Source organism: Drosophila willistoni, assembly GCF_018902025.1.
Source record: "Drosophila willistoni isolate 14030-0811.24 chromosome XR unlocalized genomic scaffold, UCI_dwil_1.1 Seg144, whole genome shotgun sequence".
Classification (NCBI taxonomy): Eukaryota; Metazoa; Arthropoda; class Insecta; order Diptera; family Drosophilidae; genus Drosophila; species Drosophila willistoni.
This window is the reverse complement of record NW_025814057.1, coordinates 2,247,809-2,273,496: the sequence shown is the minus strand read 5'-3', so window position 1 is coordinate 2,273,496 and position 25,688 is coordinate 2,247,809. Positions and strand designations below refer to the sequence as shown.

Genomic DNA, 25,688 nt, shown 5'->3' with positions numbered 1-25,688 from the left:
TGATGGTGTGGGTAAGGTATCGAAGCGCGTATGCCGCCGCCATAACCTAAACCAATAGAAATGTATCGATTTTAAGCCGGTATTTTACAGTAATAGGGGCGTTACATTCTGATTGGTATGAACACAATTTCAAATCAAATATATATATTTTCCTTCAATGACTGAACACACAATTTAAACTTAAAAACTCATAATTCATAGCTTAAAAACTAATACAGGTTTCGAAGCAAAACAAAAAATAATCTTTCTTTTAGCCAACTATTCAATAGTCGGAGAAACTAAATTAAATACCCACTCTATCCATTTATCTAACTCCCTTTTCTCGCTGTCCATCTATGGTTATCACTGATCAAAGGTTAAAAAGTTATCATTCTGGGTTATATAACGAGCCAATGCCCTCCCATCATCAGTTGGCGAGCCAAAGGCAATGCGATTCACTGGAATCTCCTGGCCCAATATCGTGTGGCATTGCACGGCTCGCATCAGTTTACGGGCAATGCCCTGACGTCTTTGCAACGGCGAAACCCAAATGCGGGAAATGCCACAACTGGAAAATACATATAGACAGAAAAAAATTGTTAGTTTTGATTAAGGAATGAGGAGGTGGGGTGGGGGTCTAATCTTACCTAGCCTCAAAGACTTCCTCGCTACAATAGTCGATGCCATCGATTTGTATGAATCGATGGGCCTCACTGAGGGGCTGCACCAGGCAAAGGCCCACAATTTGTTGTTTTTGTACAGCGAAAAATGCCACAAATATCTTGGGCACAATGAATGAGGCATAGCCCAATTCTTTGTCCACAACTTTGAGAAGATCCCGCAGTCTCTGCAATCGGGCAACTGGGGCACGTTCATTTAAACGTATTATGCGACCATCACTAGACCATTCCGGACATGCAGCAATAATATCCTCATCGATCCAACCCTTGAAACGCAGAATATGCACCGAATTATGATATTCGCGATGCAATTGCTCCTCCTCGGGCTCATGCACGGTATAGACCAAGCCGCATTGTTGACATTGACGAGCCCCGAATTGTTTTTGGCCAGCATCAATCTGATATTGATTGGACCCAATGGCAGCAGATGATAGCAATCGTTGCCTAGAGACAGCAGCAGCCGCAGAAGCAGAAGGCGCCTTGTGACGTTGGGATCTTTGCACCAATGGCTGCAAATTTTGGTTAAAGATGGGAAAGAGTTTTTCCGAGGAAGCCACCGAAGTGACAGGATTTGATACGGACACTTCAGCTATAGTTAGAGCTTCCGGCGGAGCTTCTTCGGCATTTATAATCGTATAAAGCTCGTCGACAATTCTATTGGCTTCAACCTTATGAGTATCCGGCTCGGCAATGAATATTTTGAAGTTTTCTTCAGTACAAATATTATTGCTTATAAGAAACTCCAATAGAATTTGCTGTTGCTCAATCAATTCCGGATCCTGAGTATTGTAAGGCAAACGTAGACGAAATGAGGCAAAAGGATCGACCATTGCTTGAAAATCACAAACGAGATTTTCGTAAAGCTCCTCTGACTCAGCATTGCTTACTGTATCTGGCAATGGGACCGATGCTGATCTAACGATCGGCTCCTCGGCGGAGGGGGATGCTTCGACAATATCATCAAGAACGGATTCATCCAAATTCTTTAAAATTGCATCCACAGTGGCCTGCTCGGCGGAGAATATGGTTGATGACTTGACCCGCAATCTACGCGGCTTCTTTGGAGGTTTACGGATCAATTCGATTTTACCATGATTCACACTGGCTCTTATATGATCGGTAATACGGACTTCCATATGAGTTTGACTCTTACGTCCGGATTTGAAAAATTTACGTTTGCCCAATTGATCACGATCACCTGACGATGGTTCACTTGAGATGATTGACATTGGCTGATGCTTTATTATGGGTATAATTGGTTCCAACTCGATCATATCAAAATCATTATCATCATCATCATCTTGCTGTAGCTGCTCATCTTCACTCAGATCGGAGAAGTCTGGGTTGGTCATATTATTGTTGGCATCATCTTCTATTACGTTCAATGGCTTGGCCATTTTAATGGGATCCTTTGCAGATCGCAATATCTGATAGACCTCTTCAATTTTGGCCCGTTCCTCTCGCTTTTGATTGATGATTTCCTTGAGTTTCTCATTGCGCAGCGAGTTGAGAATATAATCCAATTGGATTGGCGGCAGACGACGGGCTTGAAGAGTGCTTGGTTTACGAATATTGTGACTAACCCCTCGATTGATACCCAAACGGGGACGAGATGAGGTCGGTGACGTTCTTATTTTCGATGTACGTTTTCTTAGGCTGCCACCGCCACCTGATCGCATAATGATATTTCGTCTTGAACTGGGTGCTTTTGTTTTCGAATAGAAGGCCATTGTAGGTATACTTTGCTCCAGAGTTGTTTTACGCATTTTACTCTGTGGTGAACCATTCGGCGATGTTGGCGAGATCATGCTGCACGATGTTCCAGGTTCTGCTTGCATTTCAACTAGTTTCTTCGGATTACCCAATGTCAATGGTGGTGATTTATGTTCCCTCTTTAGAACTCTGCGTTTCGACGCACTTGGAACGCCATAGGACGATTCTGGCGAGGAGATTGATGATGAATCACAGTTAACCATAGCTTTGAGCTGATTTGCATAATCCGAAGAAATGCTTGGCGAGGATAATGATGAGTTACACATTTGTTGTGCCTCAACATTATTCTCATTAGCTGCAACTCCACTTTGACGTCTCGAGCTCTTTGGGGTACGTGGACTATTGTTGGCACTTTGGCTATTGAGACGCATTGTTTTGGTAAACAAATGTGGCAGCTGTTCTGCTGCCTCTCCTCCACCCCCAGCCATTGCAGCCTTTCCTTTGCCATGTGTTTTCTTGTTGTTCTCCTTGTTGGTCTCTGGTGAACTGCTCGAACTACTGCGTAATCTGCGGCCCTCGGTTAACTGATCTCCACCTATAAAGAGATTTTTATTCACCTTTCTTATATCTCTGCGGTGTGGCTTTAATGGCGATAAGCCCAACAAGGCATCTTCAATATCGTCATCATCTTCAATATTGTTGAGTTTATCACTGCGACTACGAAACAATTGTCGCTTGCGTTCTGACAAATGGGGCGTGGCAATCCGTGTTGACCACCCACTCCCCTTGGGGGTGTCCATAATGGTTAATTCAATTGCAAAAAACTGTTTTAAAGTCGCAATTAAACTAGAAAAATATGTTTGAGGAAGCCCGCTTTTTTTAGTGCCAAATCAAGCGATCGGTGCCTAAAGATGTGACCACGATCGATAACCTGGTTGATAAATAGTTGTTTCGATAGTACGCCAAGTATCGATGCTCTCACCCCCTATTTTAGCAGCATTAAAATAGTGGTTCACGTAGTGATGCCAGTAAAGTACAATAATAATAATTCAAGGGCGAGTAGTAAACAAAGTCAGAAAATTAAATAAGACTGAAAATAAGGTTGTTGCTTTATTCTAGAAAATAAAAAAATATTGAATACTTTCATGAATTTTAGTTTTGATTCTGATGGCCCCTATTTTGAACTTGTTTTCATTTTCCAAAGAATACCACATCTAAAAAAACAGCTAGAATTCAGACCGACAGCACTGTTTACAAACAGTGTTACCACCCCCGCACAATTTTTCGGAGATCTGTACAAAGGAGAAAACAATAAATCAATTTTGTAACATAGAGTGCGATTAAAAAAATAGAAATAACAAACTGGGAAAAACCAGGTAAGTTTTTACTAGAGAAGAAGCATATTCGAAAGTGAAAAATAAAAATAAATTCCACAATCTGAAGTCGACGCCGCATCCGAAGTGAGACTGCAAAACGCCATCTTGTATTTTGTGTGTGCGTGTGTGCGTGTGTGTGTATGTATTATATAAGTGTGTGCATGTGTACATATGCTTTTGTTTTGTCCAAGGATTCATTTACGCCTGTTTTGTCCCAGGACTTTTTAGCCACGCCATCGGAATTAGGGGTAGGAAAAAAAGATTGCAGTGATAAAAGAAAAATATGTAAAGTGGAGTAGGAACATCGGCGTTATTTGAAAAAAAAACAAAAATACCAATTTGCTTTCTTTTTCTTCATCCTCTGAGGTCGCGCCTTGTATCCGCGCTCTGACACTGTTCTTTTTGTCGTCGTCGCGAGCAAAAACTGACGTCACGTCAACGTAGAACCGGCACCCGTCACGGCCACCGCCACCGTCAACCGTCATCGTTGCCGCCGCCGCCGCGTATGCCGCATATCTTCCGCCCGCCCCGAATCCCAACATACACATCTCTCTCCCCACCAATTGTCAAGTAACTAAAGAACCGTGGAAGACAACGCAGCGGAAAACGTTGACGCCGCCGCCGCTAACGCTGCCGCTGCAACAACATCATCAACAACAACAACAACAACATCAGCAGCAACAACTGCATCAGCAACAACAACACCAACAACAACAAGCTCAGGCTCAAGCTCAGCAACAACAACGCCAACAACAACTGCATCATCCACGATGCCCGGAGCCGGAACATTCAAATTGTTCATCGGTAATGTCGATGAGAAAACCCAGGCCACTGAGCTACGGGCGCTCTTTGACAAATACGGTACAGTTGTCGAATGCGATGTGGTGAAAAACTATGGCTTCGTTCATATGGAGACAGAGCAGCAAGGTCGGGACGCTATACAAAATTTGAACGGTTACGTGTTGAACGATAACGAAATCAAAGTGGAGGCAGCCAAAAGTCGACGCGCCCCCAATACGCCGACGACGAAAATCTTCGTGGGAAATTTAACCGATAAAACGCGTGCGCCGGAGGTGCGTGAATTGTTCCAAAAATACGGAACGGTAGTGGAATGCGATATTGTACGGAACTATGGTTTCGTTCATTTGGATTGTGTCGGTGATGTTCAGGATGCAATTAAGGATTTGAACGGTCGCGTTGTTGATGGCCAACCATTGAAGGTGCAAGTATCGACAAGTCGAGTGCGCCCCAAACCGGGTATGGGTGATCCGGAGCAATGTTATCGTTGCGGACGTTCCGGTCATTGGTCGAAAGAATGTCCGCGCTTATATGGTGGCAGTGCTGGAGGCGGAGGAGGTGGACGTGGTGGTGGTGAACCGCCATCACCTCTCGGTCCAGGCTACAGAGATCGCATGTACGGTCGGGATCCGTTTCCGCCGCCACCGCCGCCGCCGCCGTTTTTGCGTGATCGCATTATGGATGGCTTTAGGGTAAATTTCCGAACAAAAAAAAAAACAAACTCCTTAATGATATATAAATACACCTTACCACCTACCTTACTACATATATACATACAAATATATATATATAGGTATATAATTATTTATATATATATGAACGAAAATTTTTCCCTTAAAAAAACCTTTTTTTTACTTAATCCCCCTCATAATCCTATAATATATCTTTTGATCTATCCCCCTCGCCAACGATTGCTCGAGATGTGTGTGTGTGACTCGCCTAACCATAATTTTTTACTCTCCTCTAGGACTATGATTACTATGATACACGACGCTTCGAGGATCGCGATCTCTATGAGCGTCGCTATACAAGCGCACGAATGCGCGATTTTCCGCCGCCTCCAATTAGACGTGAACCAATGCCATTGCCCCCGACTCTGCGATCGTGCAGTGTCTCGCGAAGTAGCTATGACACCATGTTCAGTCGTCGGTCGCCACCGCCGCCGCGCAGCAATGGGATGAGTCGTTATGGGTAAGATCGAATGCGTTTTATCATTTTAACAGCCAAAATCATAATCTCTTTACCCCGTTTTTTGCCCATATAGTTCACCCACACCACATGGGTATGAGGATTTCAGTCGTGATTCCTTTGATGATCGTATGATCTCGTCACGTGGAATGCGCGGTCCATCGCCGCCTGGGCGTCGTTATGCGCCCTACTGAGATGAAGTTTACTATTATGGCAGCAGATGAGCAACAACAACAACAACAACACCAACAGCAGCAGCAGAACTAGTGACAACAATTCACTTTTCACACAACAGCAATAACAGCAGCATTATAAGTAACAGCAATAACAACAACAAAAACAACAACAATTGTGCAACTTTCAACAAAAGAGGAGGAGCACATTCATCGACATATTGGTTCCTCTGTTGGTCGCCAGCAAAAAGAGCAATATCGTCGACGTCATCGACTTCGGCTTTAACAACAGCAACTACTGAGCCTGTTGCCTTTCTTAAGAACCTTTTTACACACACACACACACACACACACACAAACGGACAACTGACACCATAGATATCCTTTTTTTTATTTTTTTTTATCATTGTTTTGACTGAACCGCGTATTCCGATTTAATACGGGCCAAGACCTTAACAACTTTTGTGGTTAAAGGAGGAGATTGGGAATAGACACCCACACTCACACACACACACACACTCTATACTACACTATTTTGTGGATACCAATAAAATGTAATAATTCGTAAATAACAAAAATAGTTTTTTCTTTATCCATATAGAGTAAAAGCTAAAGTCTATATTAAAGTCTCTTCACAAGGTTTTTTTTAAGGCAGTTTATATGTAAGTACATAAGGGAAATGAACTCGAGTCCTAATGCTATGATGAGCCGCTGCTGCTGGCGGGCACAATGCTTATGCTCTTTGTCCCTTTGGTGGTTGATGGTATAAGCAATTGTGAGCCATCCTTATTTAGTTCCTGTAGCTCTACGGGATTTGGCTTATCAAATGATGCAGGGATTAGCAGGCGACTAAAACCAAGAGAAAGGAATTCGCGTTAATGCCATTCACTAAAAAATGGTTTTTCTTGAATTAATCTTACTTGCTGCAGAGTAACCATATCATTGATATGAGCATCATCATGGATGTCACACCGAATGTCCAATATGTGCCCAATCTGGTATAGAAAAAGCCCATAAATACGGGACCCATGAAACGGGAAAAGCAACCGGAACCAGTCATCCAGCCCATCCAAACGCCTTGTGGCCTGGGTCCCAGGACTTTGGAGAATATCGTTTGTATCAATGTCACACCAATGGGATAGCCCACCGAGGTCAAAGCGAAGCCAATTATGAATTGGGTTAAGGTCAGTGCTGGCAGCTGGCTACACCATTCCTGTGTCTCCTGTGGACAACCCAGAAATCTGGGATCGTTTTCTGTCCAATTGACTGCTGCACTTGCATTATAGGTTAGCGCCAATTTGGGTGGATCCGGTCCCCAGGGTATGAAGACGGCACGTCCCAAAAACATTAACGAGAAGCCACCCCAGATGAGGACAAAACGTTCCTCAAATATTTTACATAGCGGTTCAATTAGCACAAATGTCACAAGTGAAACAATTGCCGCGGTGGTCATCATTAAACCCATATACCAAAGAGCCTCCTCATTGGACCAGGCAAACATATCCATTGTCAATGAAGTTCCCAATCTGTCCCCACAAAAAGAGAAACAATCAGTTTGAGAAACAAAGAACAATATAGGGAACTTACGTTTCCAGTAGGACAAAATTGAAAACCAATACAAAAAAGGCCACAATCAATGTCCAAGCTGATAAATAATTGGGTTTAATGCCCTTCCAGGTTTCCTTTTCGGATGTGCCACCCTGCATGACCATAACTTCACGGGCAGCAATTTTGTGCTCCTGCAAAATGTTTTAAGATCATAATTCGTGCACATATCCTTTTAGGGGCTGCAAATTTTTGAGATAGATAGGGAGTCATCACCTCAAAGATGCCTGGCATAAACATTATGAAATTGCACAAGCTCATCAGGACATTGATCCAACCGCCGGCCGTGTACATATTGAAATGCATGGCACCCCACAGCCAGATGTGTCCATCGGGTCCAAGCGGCGTGACAGCTGCCTGCAGACCGGGTCCAATGATGAAGCCCAACACTTGGGCCAGCGACACCATGGACACGGCATGTGTGCGCTCAGTCAGACGTGTTGCAGCCGATAGATATGAACGGCAGAGGGCAATGTTCGCTGAGCTGACACCAATTAGAAAACGTGATGCCCACATCCAATACTTCACATTGTCCGGGCGTAGCTCCAGTGATGAGTATATGCCACTGGCCAAAGTGAACAGGGCCAACGATATAAGCAATGGCAGACGTATTGTGCCCAGTTTATTGCCCCACCAGCCAAATATGGGACTAAATATCATTTGGCCCAATGGATTGGCGGCCACAATCAGACCCATAAACTCTTTTCCCGCTGTGGGATCTAACTGAAAGAGAGAGACACAACGAGGGAGGATTGAGTGTCGGTTACAAGGAAAACGGAAGGGGAATCCTCACTCACCTTATTGAGATACGGCCATAGTCCAGTGAGTATTATGCTAAATCCCAAGGCCATAAGGAACATGGTGAAATATATAATACGAACCGAGCGCCATCTTAGATGGTATTGCTCCAGTGTCTCTAAACCATCATCGACATCTTCGGGCAGTCTCTTGGTTTCCAAACGGCTGCGCAATTTCTCCCACAATTGCGCCATATCTGTCCGTTTATTCTTTGTCTTTTTTTTTTTTTTTTTTTGGCTTGTGCCTCTTGACAGATGGATGGGGAAGGGCGGCGGGGGCTATCTACTTACTTACGCACATATAAAATTCAGTATGTGTGTGTGTGTGTGTGTGTGTGTGAGAGTCGATGTCAATGTCTTCTTGTTGTTTTTGTTCTTTGGTGTGCTCCTCCTCAAGCATCTTCATCAGCAACACCTCCCACGTTGCAACATGCTGCAAGTAGACATCACGTTGTATGTATTTTCTGTCTGTGTATGTGTATGTATGTGAATTTTGTTTTTTGGTGAATTTGAATTTATCATCAGGCTTACTATAACTGACCCCAACTTTGGGAAGACTTTGTAGTTGGCGCACGCAAAAGTTTGATTAAATTAAATTTAAAATTAATCATTAAAACCAAAGGCAAGAAGAAGCTAGTTAAGTTAGTTAATATCGTACAGGTAAAGACAATCTATCTCAAGGTTGCTGATGATAGCGGGCTAATCGCTCAGCTGTGTTCCCAAATGACTCGCTTATCACTTATTTCCCCCTAATCGCACACTTACTACGCCCATGTAGATAAGCAAGCCATTAGCTTAGTTAGTAACAGTCTGTAATTTACATTTCAAAAGTGCAATACGAATGACAATAACTGTACAAACCGCCCTCGCCTGTATTTATGTCTGCTTAACTGTATTTGCCGTTAGTTGATAACTTGTGGAAACTAGCAGCAAGGGGATAAGACAAGAGAGAGAGAGAAGCACAACCAATCTGTTGTTGTTGTTGTTGTTGCGTTTTATCAGTATTTAATAAAATCAAGTGTATATCAGAGTGTTGTAAAGATTGGAATTTCAGTCGCTTTTTATGTCATATCAAGCATGACTTTTTCAAAATTTATACAATTATTATTCAAAGTGCAAGGCAAAGGGGTAAAGAACCTTTTATTTCAAAATGCAAAGACGTTAAAAAATTTTCCGGTTCGTATGTCTGCATGTGTGTGAGTAGCACAATTGTATCTACACGCACGCACATATAGAAAGAGAAGGCACTAGCTTACGATATTTGTATACAATGTAGCAGCAACAAGTTGACCGTTGACCAAGGCTACTCATAGTATGTATATATGTACACACATGCATACATACATACATATGTATCTGTCTCTCTTTTGTTTTTGTTTTATTTTAATTAACTTTTTCCTATTTGCTTTGATTTTGCATTGTATATATATGTGTGTGTGTGTGTATGTGCTTGACACCAATATACATTATTTGTCGATCGCTGCTACCACACAAAAGACAAACGAACACACATAAACAAAAACAAAATAAACAACAAATCTTATTTACAAATTGTATCCAGTACTTCATGTATGATTTCTTTTTGAATTGAAGTCTTTCGTTTTGTGTATTTGTTGGCTTGGCATCTCAATGTTTGCTTACTGTGTCAAATGCTTTTTTGTTACCAATTTTTCGTTTTATTTTCTTTCTTGTTGTTATTGCATTGTACTACCTGTTCTAAATGATAATAAGAGCAGCAGCAGCGTATTAAACTACCTGTTAACGCGAGAAAAATTCAACAACAAAAGACCCGCGTACTTAACAGACTCTGTTAACATTAACATAATTGATCGAATAAGCGCAGCGAATTGAAGTTTCATAACCGATCTGTTGGCGCATGTGATTGAAGCGAATTCAAGACATATACTTTTTGTAAATTTCAAAAATTTCCGTTGCTCAGTCGTTTGGTCCTTGATAATGCCGCCATGTTAAAATAAAGTGTTTAAATAAATTTAATACATCAGTTTCTGCATTGGTGCAACAAATTGGAACTGAGTGTTATGCATTTTATATGTAAACAAAATGTAATTGATCTCATTAAAAATCTTAAAAATATACAACAAATTAAAATGCAAAAAGAAAATCTTCCACCTAATTGTTCTGGCGCTGCTGCTGGAGACGTCTCAGGCGACGCTGACGCAGCCAAGGCAGGTTCAAAATGCCTCTTTGGGGTAGCAGCGGTGCAGGCGGTGCTGGTGTTGCTGCTGGAGCCGACACCAATGGGGCCTTGGTCCGGCTCGGTTCAAACGAAATATCCCATCGACCAGGCCGACGAGACTTCTGGGGAGACTCCTTTCTGCGTGACGTGGCCTTGGACGGATAAACATCGTTCATAATATTCAAACTGAAGACATCGCCAGCATTGTTATCGGAGGCCAAATGACTGACCGTATCCTGGAGGACACGGGGAATACGCTCCACAACCTCTAGGGCATCACGCAGGGGACGAATCTCACGTTCCGGCGTCTTTTGAGGATGAGGCGAATCATCCTCAATGGAGGACACTTTGGTAATTCTACGCGAAGACTTCTTTGATTTGCGGGATTTGGACTTAAATGGTGCCGGACGTGTTAAAGTAGGCGGATTCTTCTCCAAAAACCATGGTTCGCGACGGGTCAGAGGTAAAACGGGCTCCACGGCGGCGGGTTTGGCTTCCAATTGCCTCTGCGCCCTCGTTCCTAGCGGCGAAGGACGCACCAATGTGTTGGCAAAGTCATTAAACCATTCCAAATGATCCACTGAACGTTTATGACGTACAGCATCCGATTTCTTGGCCGAAGGTATTTCCACAGCATTGGCCAATAGGGCCAAACCTTTCAGTGGCTTATATATGGTAATGGTGGAACGGCGATTCCTTGGGGTCTTGAAGCGAGCCTCCATGGTTTTCTTCTGATCAAATTGCTCAGCATTGCGTACAAACCGATTGCTGCTTGGTCCTTGGATCAGTATTTCAAAGGGAGTATTCAAAGTGCGAGCATTCGTTTGCATTGTCTTGATGCATTCCGTATCGGAATTCTCATTATTACATTCACATAGACACTCCTCGCCACAATAGAAGCCCAAGCAGCCGCAATGTTCGCACAATGCCTTACAATTCCGCTCATGCTTCTGCTCCGGCTTCATCACGGGATCAGAGGGTCGGTTACTCGACGTCGACGGCGATACGGAGGTAGTTTCAGCAGTCAATCCATTCATGATACTCAGCCATACTACGATTAATGCTACTGTATAGGCAAATAGATTGTGTTCCCTCGATTTGGATGCCGGCATCTTGCTGGCTATGCACCTGCTGTTCTCTGACTGAAGCATTTGGCCAGACTCTAGGGTTTTATACTGCTGACTTGGTTGAAATTATAGAACATACATACTGAAAAATACAAACACTCGTTCGTGACTGGCTGGCGGGTTTCCGTTTACTGTTTTTCTTTTGGTGAAATTTTATGCTGACCCGACTGCTGTGTGATCTTGAAACAATTCTTGAGCTAAAACTAGGTTTCTCCACCCTAACATTTCCCGTATGATGACGATGATGAACCAATTCAATGGGCCTTGGCTTGAACTTGAACATTTTAAGCATAGCGAAATTCTTTTGAACTATTTCTGAACAAATCGTGACATTTTCAACATTCTCCGAGTACATTGCGTCAATAAAATAAACAATTGCTATGTTATTCACAATTCTAGAAAATTTTAGACGACTTTTAGTGGATATCTGAAAGCCCCAATAATAACAACACAAATGGGTCAGATTACTTTTTCATTAACAGAATCCGTAGGACATCAAATTTCATATTTCCCACTTTAATATTTAGAAAAAACATTACGAAAAAAAGCCCGAACTAAGAGAAAAAAAAGAAAACAAACGAGAAAACGCCTACTTAACGCCGTTTGCCTTTGCCCTTCTTTCCGCCACCACCGCCGCTGGCGCCGGCTGTGCCACCAGATTGCTGCTGAGACTGCTGATGATGGGCGGCACCGCTGCCTTCTCCGCCTGGCTTGTTCTGGCGCGTCTTGAGCTGGGGTATTTTGCTGGCCACATGAAGCATTATGGCCTCACGTGTGGGAAACTCATTGTTGTACAGCGTGCCATCGGCATTGCGCAGCTGGACGCGAACACGGCCACGGAATTGCAATTCCCTGCTCTTCTCCCGACAATATTGCTTATTCTCGACAACAAAATGCATATTGGCCACCGACAGAACATCGCGCATTTCCATATAGGTGGGATTCTCTACACAATTCTCCTTGGGTAGACGTCGCCCCTCCTGGCGGGTCTTTTTGCTATTGATATAGGCCGGATAGAGGCAAATCCATCTAGGGGAAAGTAAAATCAGGTGAGATGGAAATTTAAATAACTTGGTTTTTGGTGGTTTCTGCTATATTTACCGTTCCACTTCGTTATGTGTCTTATTGGGATTCCAATTGGTGCGCACTGGTGGTGAAGCGGCCATTTTTTATCTCTGATTTAATTTAAATTTGATCAAATTCCACGGATTTGAGTAAATATTAACACAAAAATATTGACAGTTCCACGCAGGCATGGATTAGAGATGTGGCAAACGGGTTTTTGTAAATGTTATCGAATGGGGAGAACAGCTGATAAGCTCTCGATGATAGTGTAAACAATCGCTGAAATCGATATTTAGATTCGATTGTTTTGCCCACCTCTACTTGAAACTATATATATATATATATCTCCGTCGAACATCTGTTTTTGTTCTTTAACTGAAGCGCGGCGACTTAGCACGCAACGGACAAAGTGCCGCGACTCGGAGAAATAAAACCAAACAATACGGAATTCTAGTCACGCGTGTGTTTTCGAGGGCTAACACTAACAATATCCCCCCCCTGAAAGTACCCGTCCCAATCATCACCACCACCACACCGTCAACAACTTATGTTTCCACCCCCCTCACTAATAAAGGCCAGATCCCCAGTCACAACAATGGACGAACTGAATAGCATATTGCAGAAAACCAAAGATAAATCCACGCAAAAGGAGCAGGATGAGGTAAGTGCGTGTGTGGGTGTGCGAGTGCCAGTGTGTGTGTAAGCCAAATGAACTTTGACATTTCTCAAAACTCCAACTCCCCTAACCACTTCATTATTCCTTGCGCTTTATTTACATGTCACCTTCAATCTGTTACCCCCCCTCTCATCATTATTATCATCGGCCATACAGATACTTTTGCAGCCCTTTTCGTATATCCAAGAAATTCCTGGCAAACAATTTCGTTCGGAATTGGCCTTGGCCTTCAATCACTGGTTGCTTATACCGGCCGAAATGTTGACGCAAATTGGCGACATTGTCCAAATGCTGCATAATTCCAGTTTGCTGTAAGTATTTAATCATTAAAATATGAATATATTTCTATATGTGTGTATGTATTTACATCTAGTTGTCGATACCTAATTTAGGCATTAATCATGTTTCTGTTTATAACTCTTTATGTGTGTGTGTGTGTGTGTAGTACGTGATTGTATGCTGCTTTCTGATTTTGTTTATACTCTATTTAAAGAGGATATATACATATACAAACACTCGAAAAAAGGTCTTTTTCAGAATTTGTTTATCTAAAAATGTGTTAAATTTCCCTAGAAGTCATCCAACATAAACAAGAAACAAAAACTTTATTAAACTAAACACTAAAATCTAGACTTAGTCATGACCGATATTGAAAATATTGATTTTAGACAAAATTTACAGAAATTTAAACATTCAAACAAATTAGTTATTAACTTGCACTTGCTTATAATACAAAAACAGGTAACAATTCGGTTTTTTAGAATCTGCTAAAATTTAATAAATAATTCTTGAACTTGCCTTAAGTTTTTAGAATATATGTTGAGGTTTGGATTTGTTTCTGACCTTCTAGTTGTTGCATATACCCTTAATGAAATCTTTCACCATTCGGATTCTTGAAATTTGTTAACCCTGCTGCTCTCGTTATTTTCAATGTTTACCTTATGCCCGTCTTTTTGCTCATCTGTTGTATCTCACCTCACACCTTTCCACACACCTATCCATTTAACGATTTTCGGTTCCGCTTTTGTTTGTGTAGATTTTTAGCTGGAAATGTAAATTTTAGTCTTTGTTTCTTTTTTCTTTTGGAGAGGGGCTTGTATCTAATCTTTGGGTTAGCTTATCACAGAAAACAAAACAAACAGACGAAAAACAATTTAACTTATGGACGAATTTGTGTCAATGTGTCCAATCAAAATTATGATTGAAATGAAAAAATAATAATCGAATGAATAGAGGCTATCCATATGGTAGTTAATGGTTGGGTCGTTCGCTCTAGTATACATAATTAGTCGAAAAAGATGAGCAGCAAATTTCGTTCTATGTATGACTCACCTCACCTCACCTCACCACTTTATCTTACATTTTTGACCTTGTTCGGCCCATATATTGACTGTGTTTTGTATTGTATACTCAAATCAATTTCAAAAAAGAAATTTCATCATCATGAGCCCGCAGTTTTGTTTTGTGTTTTTTTTGTAATAAATTTCAATTGAATTTCTTTGCAAACAAATTTTTGGTTAAACTTCTCTCTCTCTCATTCTGTTTGTGAAAAATTTTGGAAAATTATTTGTTCAGCTACGACTTTTATATACCCATTGCTTAGATGAACAAAACATGTAACTACAAAATTAAACAATTGTTTTGTTATTTAACTAATTAACAGGAGAAGAAAAAAAAAAACACAACTGTGGAAATTTTCCATTTCATGTTATGAATTAGGAATTTGTATTACAACTATTTTAGTCATTTTGCAATTTATGAACAAATTCGATTGATGATTAACTTCCCCTTTGGGCAAAGAGTAATCAATTAATTTCAATCTGCTGAATATACTCAATTGAACTCTCTAGGCTTATTGAGAGGGTATTTCATTTGGGTAAATGAAATTGCATAAATTATTTCAGATTTTTCTGATTCATTGGAGAATTCAACTTTTTGACTGGAGACCAATTGAAGCGAATCTAAGGCTTTTCAATTAAAGTCGCCAGACAATTGGCTAATCAGAACTATTCAGGAGGACTCTCCCCCCGCCCCTTCCCCCACCTGCTGCTGGACTTGTCTGTCGCCTTGATTTTTCTCAATGCAAATGCAAATGCAAATGCTGAGAAAATAACGAAAAGAAATGTGTCCTTCTTTTGGGCAAATCCTTTTCTTTGTTCCTGTTGGCAGCTCTCCCATGATGATGATGTTTTTTTCTAATGCATTTTCATATCGACTAAAAAACTTAGTTTTACAACTATCCTTTCTTTGCTCCCCCCCACCTCAGGCGTCCCGCCAACTGACGCCTTGTCCTTTTTTCCATGCACTTATGCCCATTGTCATTTAGTCAGTCTCAGGCTTGTCACAACTCTTGCCACTATTTTTATCATCATCAACAGCAGCAGCAGCAGCAGCAGCAGTGGCGGCTCCCTTTGTGCGTTCGTTCTTCTCGCATCAACGCCCACACATTCTCTCAGTCAGTGGGCCTTGTGGCCCTGCTTTTCGCACCCCCCTTCCCACCAACCACCCAGCTCAATTCCCTTTCAATGAGCTCAGTAGTGAAGCAGGAGGAGGAGAGGGGCAGGGGGCAGAGGATGGGCTTTAGCGGAGCGCAAACATTTTTTAATTACGCAAATGTCGGGCCAGTTTGCCTTGCCAATGGGCATATCCAGTTATTGAAGCGATGAAAAGGCACTAAATAGACAGAGAACCCATAAAGTGAATGTGTGGTGAGGCGGAGGAGGTAGAGGAAAGGCTTTAATTTATATTTATAAAGCATATGTACATAAAAATTTATTATACATCTATAGGCGACAGAGAGACAGAAACGTTTCGGCAACTGTTTGACAAGATAGGAACTTGCCTTTATTTATTACGAAACTTTACAAATACATTTAACACTTTCCAAATACTGAGGACTAAGTTTCTCAAAATTTACATTTGAATGCAAGCATGCAGCTCTATCTAGATTAGCTTAATTGGCATGCTAGTTAATATAGAAGTGACAACTTGAATGTTATATGTATACACCTATATCTATATGCATAGATTTTGTGTTCTATCTAACACCCCCTAACTTTCCAGCATTGATGATATTGAAGACAATTCAATACTTCGCAGAGGTGTACCTGTGGCCCATTCAATTTACGGTGTGGCCAGTACGATAAATGCAGCTAACTATGCCTTGTTCTTGGCCCTCGAGAAAGTGCAACAATTGGGACATCCCGAGGTAAATTCACAATCACATTTAATATATACCACAAAGATGTACAGAATTCAATTGAAATAATATCCAGGCAACTCGTGTGTATACGGAACAATTATTGGAACTACATCGTGGACAAGGCATGGAGATATATTGGCGTGATAGCTTCACATGTCCCTCCGAATCGGATTATAAATTGATGACTGTTCGTAAAACTGGCGGTTTATTTATGCTGGCTATACGTCTGATGCAACTATTTAGCAGTAATAAAGAAGATTATTCCAAGTTAACTGCCATATTGGGTTTATATTTTCAAATTCGTGATGATTATTGTAATTTGAGTTTAAAAGAGGTAAAAATCTTTTGCAATATTTGGATTATCTTGTCTATATATGTGTGTATGTTTTGCAGTACACGGAAAATAAAAGTTTTGCCGAAGATTTGACAGAGGGAAAATTTGGTTTTCCAGTCATACATGCAGTGCGTTCACAGAAACAGGACAAACAGGTTTTACGTAAGTTCTTCTTCTTCCTCTTGACCTCCTTCAGAGAAGTCATTAACTACTACAACTACTATTAATATATATATTCTCCTTGTTAGATATATTGAGGCAACGCACGCACGACATTGAGGTCAAGAAGTACTGTATTAGTTTGCTGGAAAAACTAGGCAGTTTTCAGTATACACGCAAGGTGCTTGAGTCCCTAGATGCCGAGGCCAGGGCGGAGGTAAGTAGTGGTCTCTATGCCCATTGCTTAGGATCTAGTTTTGTTTTTGTTTTTGGGCTCTAATGTTCTAACGATGTTATTCCCCGCAGGTTACACGTTTAGGGGGCAATCCCTATATGGATCGGCTTTTGAATAAGCTATTGTCATGGAAAACTAGCGATACAGTCAGCATCAATCAATCGAATCAAATCAATCATAATAATATGCAGGCAACAAGTCCATCATCACCATCACCACTAACAACGACAACAGGATCAACAACAACAGCAACAAATCGTATCGTTAGCCCCAATCAGAATACATTAAATTGCAATTAACAGCCAAAGAGGCAAAAGAGGGAGGAATTGTGAATTGCCGCCGCTGCTGCTGTTGCCACCTCTTTTGCTGTAAATTCTCGACCTCAGGCTTCCGCAGCACCAAAACTAACAACAACAACAACAACAAGAAAATCGCGAACAACTAATGCCGCCTGCCTGAGTGCCCCATTGTGGCATTTTTTGCAAAAATTGAAAATCTTTTAAGATTTATGTTTATGTTCCAATTTACCACTTATCTTAACTAACTAACTAACTACAACAACAACAACAACTCGAAGAAGCAAATATCCTTCTTTGACTCATATAGAAACCTAACCAACAGCAGCCTTACAACCAGAAAAAAAAAAAAAAACAAACAAAAACAAAAACCAAAACCGCGCATTGTTAAGCAAAAAGTTAAGCGATATAAGCCAAGCTTATACACACATACATAATATAGAGTAATGGTTAAATAAGGCCACAAATTGGTTTAAAAAACTTTTTTAAAATTATTTTTGGTGTACAAATCTCAAAACATTAAGTAGTTCATATTATTTTTTTAAAAAAAAGGTGTATTTTCATATAATTTAAGTAAACAGTGGTGGAATATTTTAAGCAGGTTTTGGTTACCCTTCTCTTTTTTCCCTTTTGGCTTGAGCCGTGCCACAGTCACAACAATAAGTTTGTTTTAGTTTTACTTTTCTCGAAAACTTTGCTAAAAATTAATGAAAATAATTATATAAATATTGGTTGAAATACCTTCAGGCCCTCAGATCAATAACCAAGTCGGCAAATAATTACTTAGAAATGGATTATATATAAAGTATAGGTATATAGTAAGCCTATATATTAGAATGAACATAAATTTACTTAACTGATTAGAAAACATAATGGAAAATCTAATTTAGAATTAATGATTACTGATTAATAGTATTTCTCGTTTTTATTTTGAATAAGTATTTAGAGGTTCAATTCGTTGTATTTATCTGTCGACTATATGTAAATACTTTTGATCTTTATAACTAATTTATCTGTACTTTTATCTATTTAATTGAAAAATGAAAAGAAAAAGAAATTGTGTAAAATTTGTTGATTGTGAATCGGACTCAAGCCATCAAAAACAAAACACATTAAATACATATAATTGTAAACGAAGTGGCGGGTTAATAATAAAATGTTTTTTGTTTTATTTCTTGCAAATTTCTAAATGTAATTTTTTCTACGATCTTAAGAAAGCTCTCTTCTTATTCGACACTTCCTTTTTGATCAAACTAATTGTTGTTCCATTTTAATTGTTACAAAAAAGCAAAAAAAAAAAAAAACGATTGAAAGCAAATCATATATACACACAATATATATATATATTATTAAATATATATATATATTTAAATTGTTAAAACTATATTAAAATATTGATAAAACAAAATGATGCACTGCACAGCAGGATTTTTTGCACATTGCACCACCTAAAGTATATATATATATCTATATATATATAAATATATATTTTTATTGTAGTTATACACACGGCGGGCGAAAAAGTAATAGGAAATGCTGAAGATTCAAACACTGATGAGGTGAGAAGAGAAGGAAATACAAATCTTAAAGAATATATGAAGAAAAAACAAACATTTTAAGGTAGAAGAACAAAAAAAAAAACAAAAAAGAAACGTTTAAACATAAGCAAGGGAAGGAAGAATGAAAATAGCCAAGAATTTAAAATGCAGCCAAAAAAAAAAAATATTAAAAACAAAATTAATAAGCAACAATTGCTAAGCACCTAACATTTAGCCTATATACATATAAATATATATATATATATACATATACACTTACTATATACTATCATTATATTGTCTTACAACACACAAACCGAAACAGAAAACCTTGTAATATGTATTTAAATAAATATTGTATTTATGCCAAACAAAAAACAAACAAAGTCCTATTGTTGCTTGTATTTTGAACTGAAAAGAGATAGCAAGAGGGAAACAAAATGCAATTAGCAGTGAAATGAGCTAAATTTCTTCACAATGGGAATCGAATTCCAGAATTATTTATACAATTGCATACTTTTGGGGCCACAGTTTCCATCATTTTACAGCCCTAGATCCTTTGGGTACACTCGTGTGTTGCGATATACAAAGATCGGTTAGTTTAAACATCTATTTTAAAAAGTACAACTTTTTATTTTGGAATTTGACGATTAACAAATGTTGCCTTATACTATGCCGTTACATAAGTTATGTATGTATGTGTGTATTCGTATATGTGTACAGATTTTCATAATGTTGGATGATTTACTCTTAGGCATCTTGCTCAATCATATCCATTAGATGAAAGAGCTCCGCCGCATCCTCATAGGCGTGAGTATCAACATTGTCTTCACCATCTTCCTCATTGTCCTCCTAGGGGAAAAATAAAGAGATTACAGTTTAGTTTGGGATGCAATTTAGTAGATGGAGGGCCAAAGTTTCACTTACCTCAAAACCAAAGCAATTATCTTCATTGACCATTATGTTTTTTGGTTCCCGTTTCACTACCACCTCGTCATCGTTACTTTTAACCAATTCGACTACAACCAATTGACCATTCTCATCTTGCACTTTGACCGTGAACTCTTGCGTCTCAGATCGCTCCTCTTTGATTTGATGATAAGCTTTGCTATCCGATTTACTTTTTAGGCTACGATTTATAATGATTGGCTGCTTGTTGATAACAGGCAACGGCTTGTCCATCACCTCAACTTCCTCTTCAATGTAATCCAAGTTCTCCATCTCATTAGTATATTCTAGATTATCTTCCTCATTTGCTTCCATCGCTCCACCATCGTCATCATCGATTTCTTCATGTGTGTTCCCTCCTCCTTCGATGTTGATCACAGTGCCATCTGGTTTGATTCTCAAATTGCGACCCATTTTCAATTTAAGCTTCTCCTCTTGAGCATTTACCGAATCGTCGTGTATCTCCATGTGGCGCATCAGATTACCCTTGTGGGTGAAAATACGTGGACAACTGGGACACGAATGCAGCTTCTGGCGTGGCGGAGGCGGTTGATATTCATCATCATGGACGAGATTTATGTGTCGTTTCAATAACGGCTGCTGACGAAACGTTTGTGGACATTTGGTACACTTGAATGGTTTCACATTCAAATGGACTCGCATATGGGACTCCAAATGTCGGGCCGACACCGAGGCATAGCTACAGAATGTACAACGGAAACATTTCTCACCCTCATGGGACTTAATATGCAGTTTATAGTGATACCGATCCGCTAATTGCTGGCCACAGCGTTTACATTCGAAGGGCTTTTCTTGCTCCGTATGCATATTGGCCACATGATTACGCAAATCGGCTCGACGGCCGCATGTTGTGGGGCATAGTTCACACTGGAACACTGGTTTGTCGACGACACTGTGGATCAATTTGTGCGCCTTCAGCGAATTGGATTGTGTGAAACGCGCCTGGCATATATCACATACATAGTTCTTCTCTCCCGTATGTATGACACTGTGTCGCTTCAGTTTGAACATATCCTGCGAGGCATAAGTACAATGTGGGCACTGATAAGGACGTTCGCCAGTATGACAGGTCATGTGCCGTCTCAATTTGGTCAACTCGACGCTGGCATAACTGCATTCGGTGCATTTATGTGGCTTCTCTTTGGTGTGCTTATAGCGCGTATGCCGAATCAGTTCGCCGCTTGTGGTAAATGCTCGCTCACAGTATTTGCATTTATGCGGTTTTTTACCCATATGCGTGTTCATGTGATTCACCAGGCCAGCATTCGTTTTGAATCCACGCTCGCATATCGAACACTTAAAACCATATTCATCGTCATGGATCAGACAGTGCCGTGTGATCAGATATTTACGGTTTGTGGTATAATCGCATTGTGAGCAGGAAAACTTATGGCCAATTTTCGTGACCATTTCGGCTTTGTTGTTTGTTTTACTGGCACCAACTGACATATTTGGTTCAGCTGGCTTCAATTTGTATTGTTTGCCCGAATCTATGAAATCAAGTGTTTGTGTATTATTCGATTGATCATCCATATTTTGTTCATCCTCGAATTGATAGACCTCATCATCGGGATTGATTTCAACTTTTGTGGGTTTCGAATCATTGAAGTCATCAATGTATTCCTCAATTAGTTCTTCTACCACATTGTCATCATCATCGGGCAATATCTCTTCATCGGCTACTGCGGGTGCTGGTGGCGGTGCTACAACCCGCTTGTTGGATGCATTCTGTTTTACTCCTGCTGGACGTACACTGACTGCGGTTATGTTCTTGCTGGGCAAAGCTCGTTTCGGTGAAGTTTGTGCTGGACGCAGTTTAATGGCTATAGAAACAAAGCGATTGGCGATTAATGTTTTGAGTGGTATATTTATCCTTACCTTTAGTCGGCGCTGTTGTTGTTGGTTTTGATTTGGTAACAGCAGCTGCCACAGTGACAGTTTTGGAGCGGGTCAATCGGCTTGGTGGTTGTTGTTGCTGTAGCTTGGCTTTCTTTTCGAGTTTCTTTTTCAGTTCCAATTGCTTTTTCGGAGTGGTTTTGATATAGCAGTTTCCTTCATCGTCTATAAAATATTTATCCTCATCGTCATCATCATCTTCCTCCTCTACCTCCTCCTCTTCTATATACTCCTCCGCGACACTTGGTTCTTCCTGGTCCATTTCAGTCACTTCATTTATAGCATCCAAATCGACTTCATAGTCTTCGTATTCTTCATAATCCTTGGCCTTCACCGATTTAAGTACTTTATGCTTCCCCCTTTGGCCTTGTCCATCTTGGCCGTCGACGATTTCTTTATGGATGTTATTTAAAAAGGATTGTATGTTCCCAGATTGCTCGGCACGCCTATGTTTGGACATCTGGAGAAACGAGGAGCCTTATTATTATTATTTTGGATCAGATCAGATCAACATTAAGTGGCGACCCACAGCGGCCAATTTGCTGTGATGCGACCTCAGGCGGGTATACGGTTAAGGGGCGTCTATTGATTTCTCACCCGTTCTAACAGCAGTTTAATTGAGTTTCTTTTACTTACCGTAATCAGTGTCCCTCACCAGATTGATATTCAGATGGCGTACAATTGTCTTAACTTAACGCAATTGAGTTGTAGTTTTTTATTTGCCTCTTTATTATTTTAGTGCAAACATTTTCCGTCAGAGGCCATTTTGCGTAATTTTAATTAAAAGATGGCGACATCTGGCTTGTACCATCTCTAGCTGTAAACTAGTGATGACAACAAGATTATATCGATATTGGTATACAAAATTTGTTTTTTCATGGTTTTCTTTTATAATGCTTGTTTACCTATATAATGATGATTTGCTATTAAAAGGTTTGGTATTGTAACACAAAAGATTAGTTGTGGATCCAAAAACATATTATTGAATAGCGTTAAACTTATTGATAACTCGGAATAGCCTTATCACAAAAAGTCATTGTATACTTCTATTCGTAAATAAAATATTCGAATGTATTTACGTTATCTGTAGTGTAAAGTTTTTTTTACCTTGAAAGTTATATTGTATTTATTATTGCCGATATTTGGAAAATATCGCTATTTTTTATTCATCACTAGAGGGTTGTCGCTGGTCTCAACAATCGTGGCCTGCAGAGCTGCAAAAAGAGGTGATATCGATAACTGTTTAGTACTTCCCGCGCATTTCTATACATATGTACATTGGTGAACGCGAATCCCGGTTTATCATTTCGATTAGCTTACAGGCTTTAAACATTTTTCATTCGCCGAAAAACCATTGAAGAATTAGCATCGCCATCGAGTTATAAACACGTGCGTCATACTTCCATTGGTAAATAACCGCCAGTTGTGGCATCATCAACAACATTGCATACCACCCAAGAGGCGTCCATAACCTTTAATTTTGTTTATTTCGCAGATTTTCTGTAACCAGCAAAAGAATAAAAAGTGAAAAATGCCAAAACGCAAGGCGCTATCTAATAATAACAATGCCGATGCCGTTGAGGCAAAGCCTCCACAGGCCAAACGATCGCGCGTACCTTTCCATTTGGAATTGCCAAGTCGGCGTCACATCGTTGGCAAGGTGTTGGTCTGCGGCACCGGTGACACCGGACAATTGGGCCTCGGCGAGGACATCATGGAGCGCAAGCGTTTGACTCCACTAGAAACCATTGCTCATCCAGTAGACATTTGTGCTGGCGGCATGCACAATTTAGTGCTTACCAATTCTGGCGAAATTTACTCGTTCGGCTGCAACGATGAGGGCGCATTGGGACGTGATACCACCGAGGAGGGCAGTGAATCTTCACCGGGATTGATTGATTTGCCCGGCAAGGCCTTAAAAATATCAGCTGGCGACTCACATTCAGCTTGTCTGCTGGAAGATGGACGTGTATTTGCCTGGGGCTCGTTCCGCGACTCGCATGGCAACATGGGCCTTACGATCGATGGCAACAAACGAATGCCGATTAATCTCCTGGAGGGCACCATTTGTGTCAGCATTGCTTCTGGAGCTGACCATTTGGTTATATTGACCAACAGCGGCAAAGTCTATACAGTGGGATGTGCTGAGCAAGGTCAGCTGGGCCGTATTTCCGAGCGATCCGTATCGGGTGAAGGTAAGTCAGAACACACATTTAATCATTCACAAATGCATTGTTTCATTCGTTTATCGATTTGCCGATCTTTAGCTAAAACTTCCCCTTGTAATTTTTGAACTAAAATTTGTAACTAACTTTGTTTTAAGGTCGTCGCGGCAAACGTGATCTTTTGCGTCCTGATCAATTGATCATCAAACGATCCAAGCCAATTGAAGCCATTTGGGCAACAAATTATTGCACATTTTTGCGTGAATCCATTACCAACACAATTTGGGCTGTGGGCCTCAATAACTACTGGCAGTTGGCCCACGACAAGGAAGTCGAACGCGTCCTGCTGCCAGTTAAGACAGACCTCAAGCATATCCGTCAAATATCTGGCGGTCAGCATCACACTTTGTTGTTGGACGATGATTTGCGTTGCTTGGTTGTTGGCCGGCCGGAATATGGCCGCTTGGGTCTCGGTGATGTCAAAGAGGTGGTTAGCAAATTGACTGAAGTGCCAAAGATGAAGTCAAAGTTGATCTATGTCGGCTGTGGTGAATGCTGCTCATATGCCATTGCTGAGGATGGCAAACTTTATTCATGGGGCATGGGCTCTAACAATCAGCTGGGCGTCGGCGATGGTGAGGATGAGCTAGAGCCAGTTTTAGTGCAAAGCAAGGCCACATCGGAGAAACGTATCCTAATGGCTGATGGTGGCGGGCAGCATAGTATATTCTTGGTTGAAGTTGATCAGCAAGAGGAGCAAAAGGAAAATGTTCCAAAGAAGAAAACAGCAGCAGCAAAGAAAAAGGAAACAGCTGCCGCCGCCGCCGCCGAGGCAGATGATGTTGTTCCGCCCCAAGATGTCAAAAAGGAAGACGCAGCAGCTGAAGTAGGGGCCAAGAAGCGTGGTCCTGCCAAACGTGGACCCAAGAAGCTCAAGGCTTAAGTCTATATCCATTTTCTTTGACTACAACAACATCAGCTACAGCCTATACCCATGAAGTCAAATAATTCGTTTCAACTTTACGCTTACTTTTCAATTTTCTCTTTAAAAAATGTTTAACTCTAGAAAAAATTTAAATTAATAGTTTAGATAGCATAACCGTAACCACAGACCGCTCCGCCCAACAACCGATTTCAAGTTTCGGTTACACTTTAACAAAGAAAACAGAATTCGGTTGTCAGATTATCCGTATACATATATGTGTGTATACATCTATAATTTGCCCGATTTTCTTTTTCTTCATTTAGTCAGGCGGCCGAGGTTCCATTTGAAGAGTTGAGGGAATCTTTAGAATTAGTTTATAAATAGTGTATAAGAAAAATACAAAAAAAAATAGGGTATCTGCTTCGGTTGTTTGTATATACCGATTTAAGGAATACCAACTACTATATGCTTATAACACACACACACAAATCCCCAAGTTATGTTATTTGTTTTTGTTTTGTTTTTGATGAGAATAATGAAATGTCTAATGAGATTTATTTACAAACTAATCAACTTTTTTTTCTAGATTCATTAC

General features: G+C 40.4%; 8 protein-coding genes across 12 annotated transcripts; 3 read left to right on the top strand and 5 right to left on the bottom strand.

The window, feature by feature from the left end:
- Positions 1-127: 127 nt before the first annotated feature.
- LOC26528978 (N-acetyltransferase eco) lies at positions 128-3,297 on the bottom strand. The gene is made up of 2 exons (XM_015179133.3): positions 627-3,297; positions 128-547 (listed from the first exon to the last, which is right to left on the bottom strand). The coding sequence occupies exons 1-2, from the start codon at positions 3,170-3,172 to the stop codon at positions 343-345; spliced, it is 2,751 nt and encodes a 916-aa protein (XP_015034619.2). The 5' UTR covers positions 3,173-3,297; the 3' UTR covers positions 128-342.
- Positions 3,298-3,619: 322 nt separating this feature from the next.
- On the top strand, positions 3,620-6,485 carry LOC26529823 (RNA-binding protein lark). Its single transcript, XM_015179183.3, has 4 exons — positions 3,620-3,748; positions 4,115-5,238; positions 5,514-5,737; positions 5,811-6,485. Exons 2-4 carry the CDS (start codon positions 4,519-4,521, stop codon positions 5,926-5,928), a joined length of 1,062 nt encoding a protein of 353 aa, XP_015034669.1. The 5' UTR covers positions 3,620-3,748; positions 4,115-4,518; the 3' UTR covers positions 5,929-6,485.
- Positions 6,486-6,505: 20 nt separating this feature from the next.
- LOC6639267 (major facilitator superfamily domain-containing protein 8) lies at positions 6,506-10,059 on the bottom strand. 4 transcript variants are annotated; one of them, XM_047012239.1, is made up of 6 exons: positions 10,021-10,059; positions 8,310-8,742; positions 7,729-8,235; positions 7,495-7,646; positions 6,828-7,433; positions 6,506-6,756 (listed from the first exon to the last, which is right to left on the bottom strand). In XM_047012239.1, exons 2-6 carry the CDS (start codon positions 8,502-8,504, stop codon positions 6,606-6,608), a joined length of 1,611 nt encoding a protein of 536 aa, XP_046868195.1. In that variant the 5' UTR covers positions 8,505-8,742; positions 10,021-10,059; the 3' UTR covers positions 6,506-6,605. The 4 variants fall into 4 exon arrangements, with proteins under 4 accessions (XP_046868195.1, XP_002062414.1, XP_046868194.1 ...); XM_002062378.4 differs by lacking the exon at positions 10,021-10,059 and adding an exon at positions 9,951-9,967; XM_047012238.1 differs by lacking the exon at positions 10,021-10,059 and having other exon boundaries at positions 8,310-8,836.
- Positions 10,060-10,295: 236 nt separating this feature from the next.
- Positions 10,296-11,775, bottom strand: LOC6639268. Its single transcript, XM_002062379.4, has one exon. It carries the CDS (start codon positions 11,655-11,657, stop codon positions 10,440-10,442), a length of 1,218 nt encoding a protein of 405 aa, XP_002062415.2. The 5' UTR covers positions 11,658-11,775; the 3' UTR covers positions 10,296-10,439.
- A 317-nt stretch (positions 11,776-12,092) lies between these two features.
- Positions 12,093-12,907, bottom strand: LOC6639269 (signal recognition particle 19 kDa protein). The gene is made up of 2 exons (XM_002062380.4): positions 12,735-12,907; positions 12,093-12,662 (listed from the first exon to the last, which is right to left on the bottom strand). The coding sequence occupies exons 1-2, from the start codon at positions 12,797-12,799 to the stop codon at positions 12,227-12,229; spliced, it is 501 nt and encodes a 166-aa protein (XP_002062416.1). The 5' UTR covers positions 12,800-12,907; the 3' UTR covers positions 12,093-12,226.
- Positions 12,908-13,053: 146 nt separating this feature from the next.
- LOC6639270 (geranylgeranyl pyrophosphate synthase) lies at positions 13,054-18,741 on the top strand. 2 transcript variants are annotated; one of them, XM_023181571.2, is made up of 7 exons: positions 13,054-13,359; positions 13,531-13,685; positions 16,474-16,582; positions 16,650-16,910; positions 16,970-17,072; positions 17,159-17,286; positions 17,376-18,741. In XM_023181571.2, the coding sequence occupies exons 1-7, from the start codon at positions 13,246-13,248 to the stop codon at positions 17,601-17,603; spliced, it is 1,098 nt and encodes a 365-aa protein (XP_023037339.1). In that variant the 5' UTR covers positions 13,054-13,245; the 3' UTR covers positions 17,604-18,741. The 2 variants fall into 2 exon arrangements, with proteins under 2 accessions (XP_023037339.1, XP_002062417.2); XM_002062381.4 differs by having other exon boundaries at positions 13,055-13,359; positions 16,438-16,582.
- Positions 18,742-19,748: 1,007 nt separating this feature from the next.
- LOC6639271 (transcriptional repressor CTCF) lies at positions 19,749-22,803 on the bottom strand. The gene is made up of 4 exons (XM_002062382.4): positions 22,640-22,803; positions 21,986-22,463; positions 20,066-21,930; positions 19,749-19,990 (listed from the first exon to the last, which is right to left on the bottom strand). The coding sequence occupies exons 2-4, from the start codon at positions 22,461-22,463 to the stop codon at positions 19,889-19,891; spliced, it is 2,445 nt and encodes an 814-aa protein (XP_002062418.3). The 5' UTR covers positions 22,640-22,803; the 3' UTR covers positions 19,749-19,888.
- Positions 22,804-23,247: 444 nt separating this feature from the next.
- Positions 23,248-25,662, top strand: LOC6638677 (regulator of chromosome condensation). The gene is made up of 3 exons (XM_002062383.4): positions 23,248-23,411; positions 23,499-24,198; positions 24,327-25,662. Exons 2-3 carry the CDS (start codon positions 23,535-23,537, stop codon positions 25,109-25,111), a joined length of 1,449 nt encoding a protein of 482 aa, XP_002062419.1. The 5' UTR covers positions 23,248-23,411; positions 23,499-23,534; the 3' UTR covers positions 25,112-25,662.
- The last annotated feature ends 26 nt before the right edge of the window (positions 25,663-25,688 follow it).

What these genes read in the sequence shown, in the direction of transcription:
- LOC6638677 (XM_002062383.4), top strand. Translation starts at nt 23,535, where the DNA reads ATGCCAAAACGCAAGGCGCTATCTAATAATAACAATGCCGATGCCGTT. An exon ending in GCGATCCGTATCGGGTGAAG is followed by an intron (nt 24,199 to 24,326) that starts GTAAGTCAGAAC and finishes CTTTGTTTTAAG; the next exon opens with GTCGTCGCGGCAAACGTGAT.
- LOC26529823 (XM_015179183.3), top strand. Translation starts at nt 4,519, where the DNA reads ATGCCCGGAGCCGGAACATTCAAATTGTTCATCGGTAATGTCGATGAG. An exon ending in GCATTATGGATGGCTTTAGG is followed by an intron (nt 5,239 to 5,513) that starts GTAAATTTCCGA and finishes ACTCTCCTCTAG; the next exon opens with GACTATGATTACTATGATAC. An exon ending in AATGGGATGAGTCGTTATGG is followed by an intron (nt 5,738 to 5,810) that starts GTAAGATCGAAT and finishes TTGCCCATATAG; the next exon opens with TTCACCCACACCACATGGGT.
- LOC6639269 (XM_002062380.4), bottom strand. Translation starts at nt 12,799, where the DNA reads ATGGCCGCTTCACCACCAGTGCGCACCAATTGGAATCCCAATAAGACA. An exon ending in ACACATAACGAAGTGGAACG is followed by an intron (nt 12,663 to 12,734) that starts GTAAATATAGCA and finishes ACTTTCCCCTAG; the next exon opens with ATGGATTTGCCTCTATCCGG.
- LOC26528978 (XM_015179133.3), bottom strand. Translation starts at nt 3,172, where the DNA reads ATGGACACCCCCAAGGGGAGTGGGTGGTCAACACGGATTGCCACGCCC. An exon ending in GAGGAAGTCTTTGAGGCTAG is followed by an intron (nt 548 to 626) that starts GTAAGATTAGAC and finishes TGTATTTTCCAG; the next exon opens with TTGTGGCATTTCCCGCATTT.
- LOC6639270 (XM_002062381.4), top strand. Translation starts at nt 13,246, where the DNA reads ATGTTTCCACCCCCCTCACTAATAAAGGCCAGATCCCCAGTCACAACA. An exon ending in CGCAAAAGGAGCAGGATGAG is followed by an intron (nt 13,360 to 13,530) that starts GTAAGTGCGTGT and finishes TCGGCCATACAG; the next exon opens with ATACTTTTGCAGCCCTTTTC. An exon ending in CTGCATAATTCCAGTTTGCT is followed by an intron (nt 13,686 to 16,437) that starts GTAAGTATTTAA and finishes CTAACTTTCCAG; the next exon opens with CATTGATGATATTGAAGACA.
- LOC6639267 (XM_047012239.1), bottom strand. Translation starts at nt 8,504, where the DNA reads ATGGCGCAATTGTGGGAGAAATTGCGCAGCCGTTTGGAAACCAAGAGA. An exon ending in TTATGCCAGGCATCTTTGAG is followed by an intron (nt 7,647 to 7,728) that starts GTGATGACTCCC and finishes AACATTTTGCAG; the next exon opens with GAGCACAAAATTGCTGCCCG. An exon ending in AATTTTGTCCTACTGGAAAC is followed by an intron (nt 7,434 to 7,494) that starts GTAAGTTCCCTA and finishes TTGTGGGGACAG; the next exon opens with ATTGGGAACTTCATTGACAA.
- LOC6639268 (XM_002062379.4), bottom strand. Translation starts at nt 11,657, where the DNA reads ATGCTTCAGTCAGAGAACAGCAGGTGCATAGCCAGCAAGATGCCGGCA.
- LOC6639271 (XM_002062382.4), bottom strand. Translation starts at nt 22,463, where the DNA reads ATGTCCAAACATAGGCGTGCCGAGCAATCTGGGAACATACAATCCTTT. An exon ending in AACAACAGCGCCGACTAAAG is followed by an intron (nt 21,931 to 21,985) that starts GTAAGGATAAAT and finishes TTGTTTCTATAG; the next exon opens with CCATTAAACTGCGTCCAGCA. An exon ending in ATAATTGCTTTGGTTTTGAG is followed by an intron (nt 19,991 to 20,065) that starts GTAAGTGAAACT and finishes TTTTTCCCCTAG; the next exon opens with GAGGACAATGAGGAAGATGG.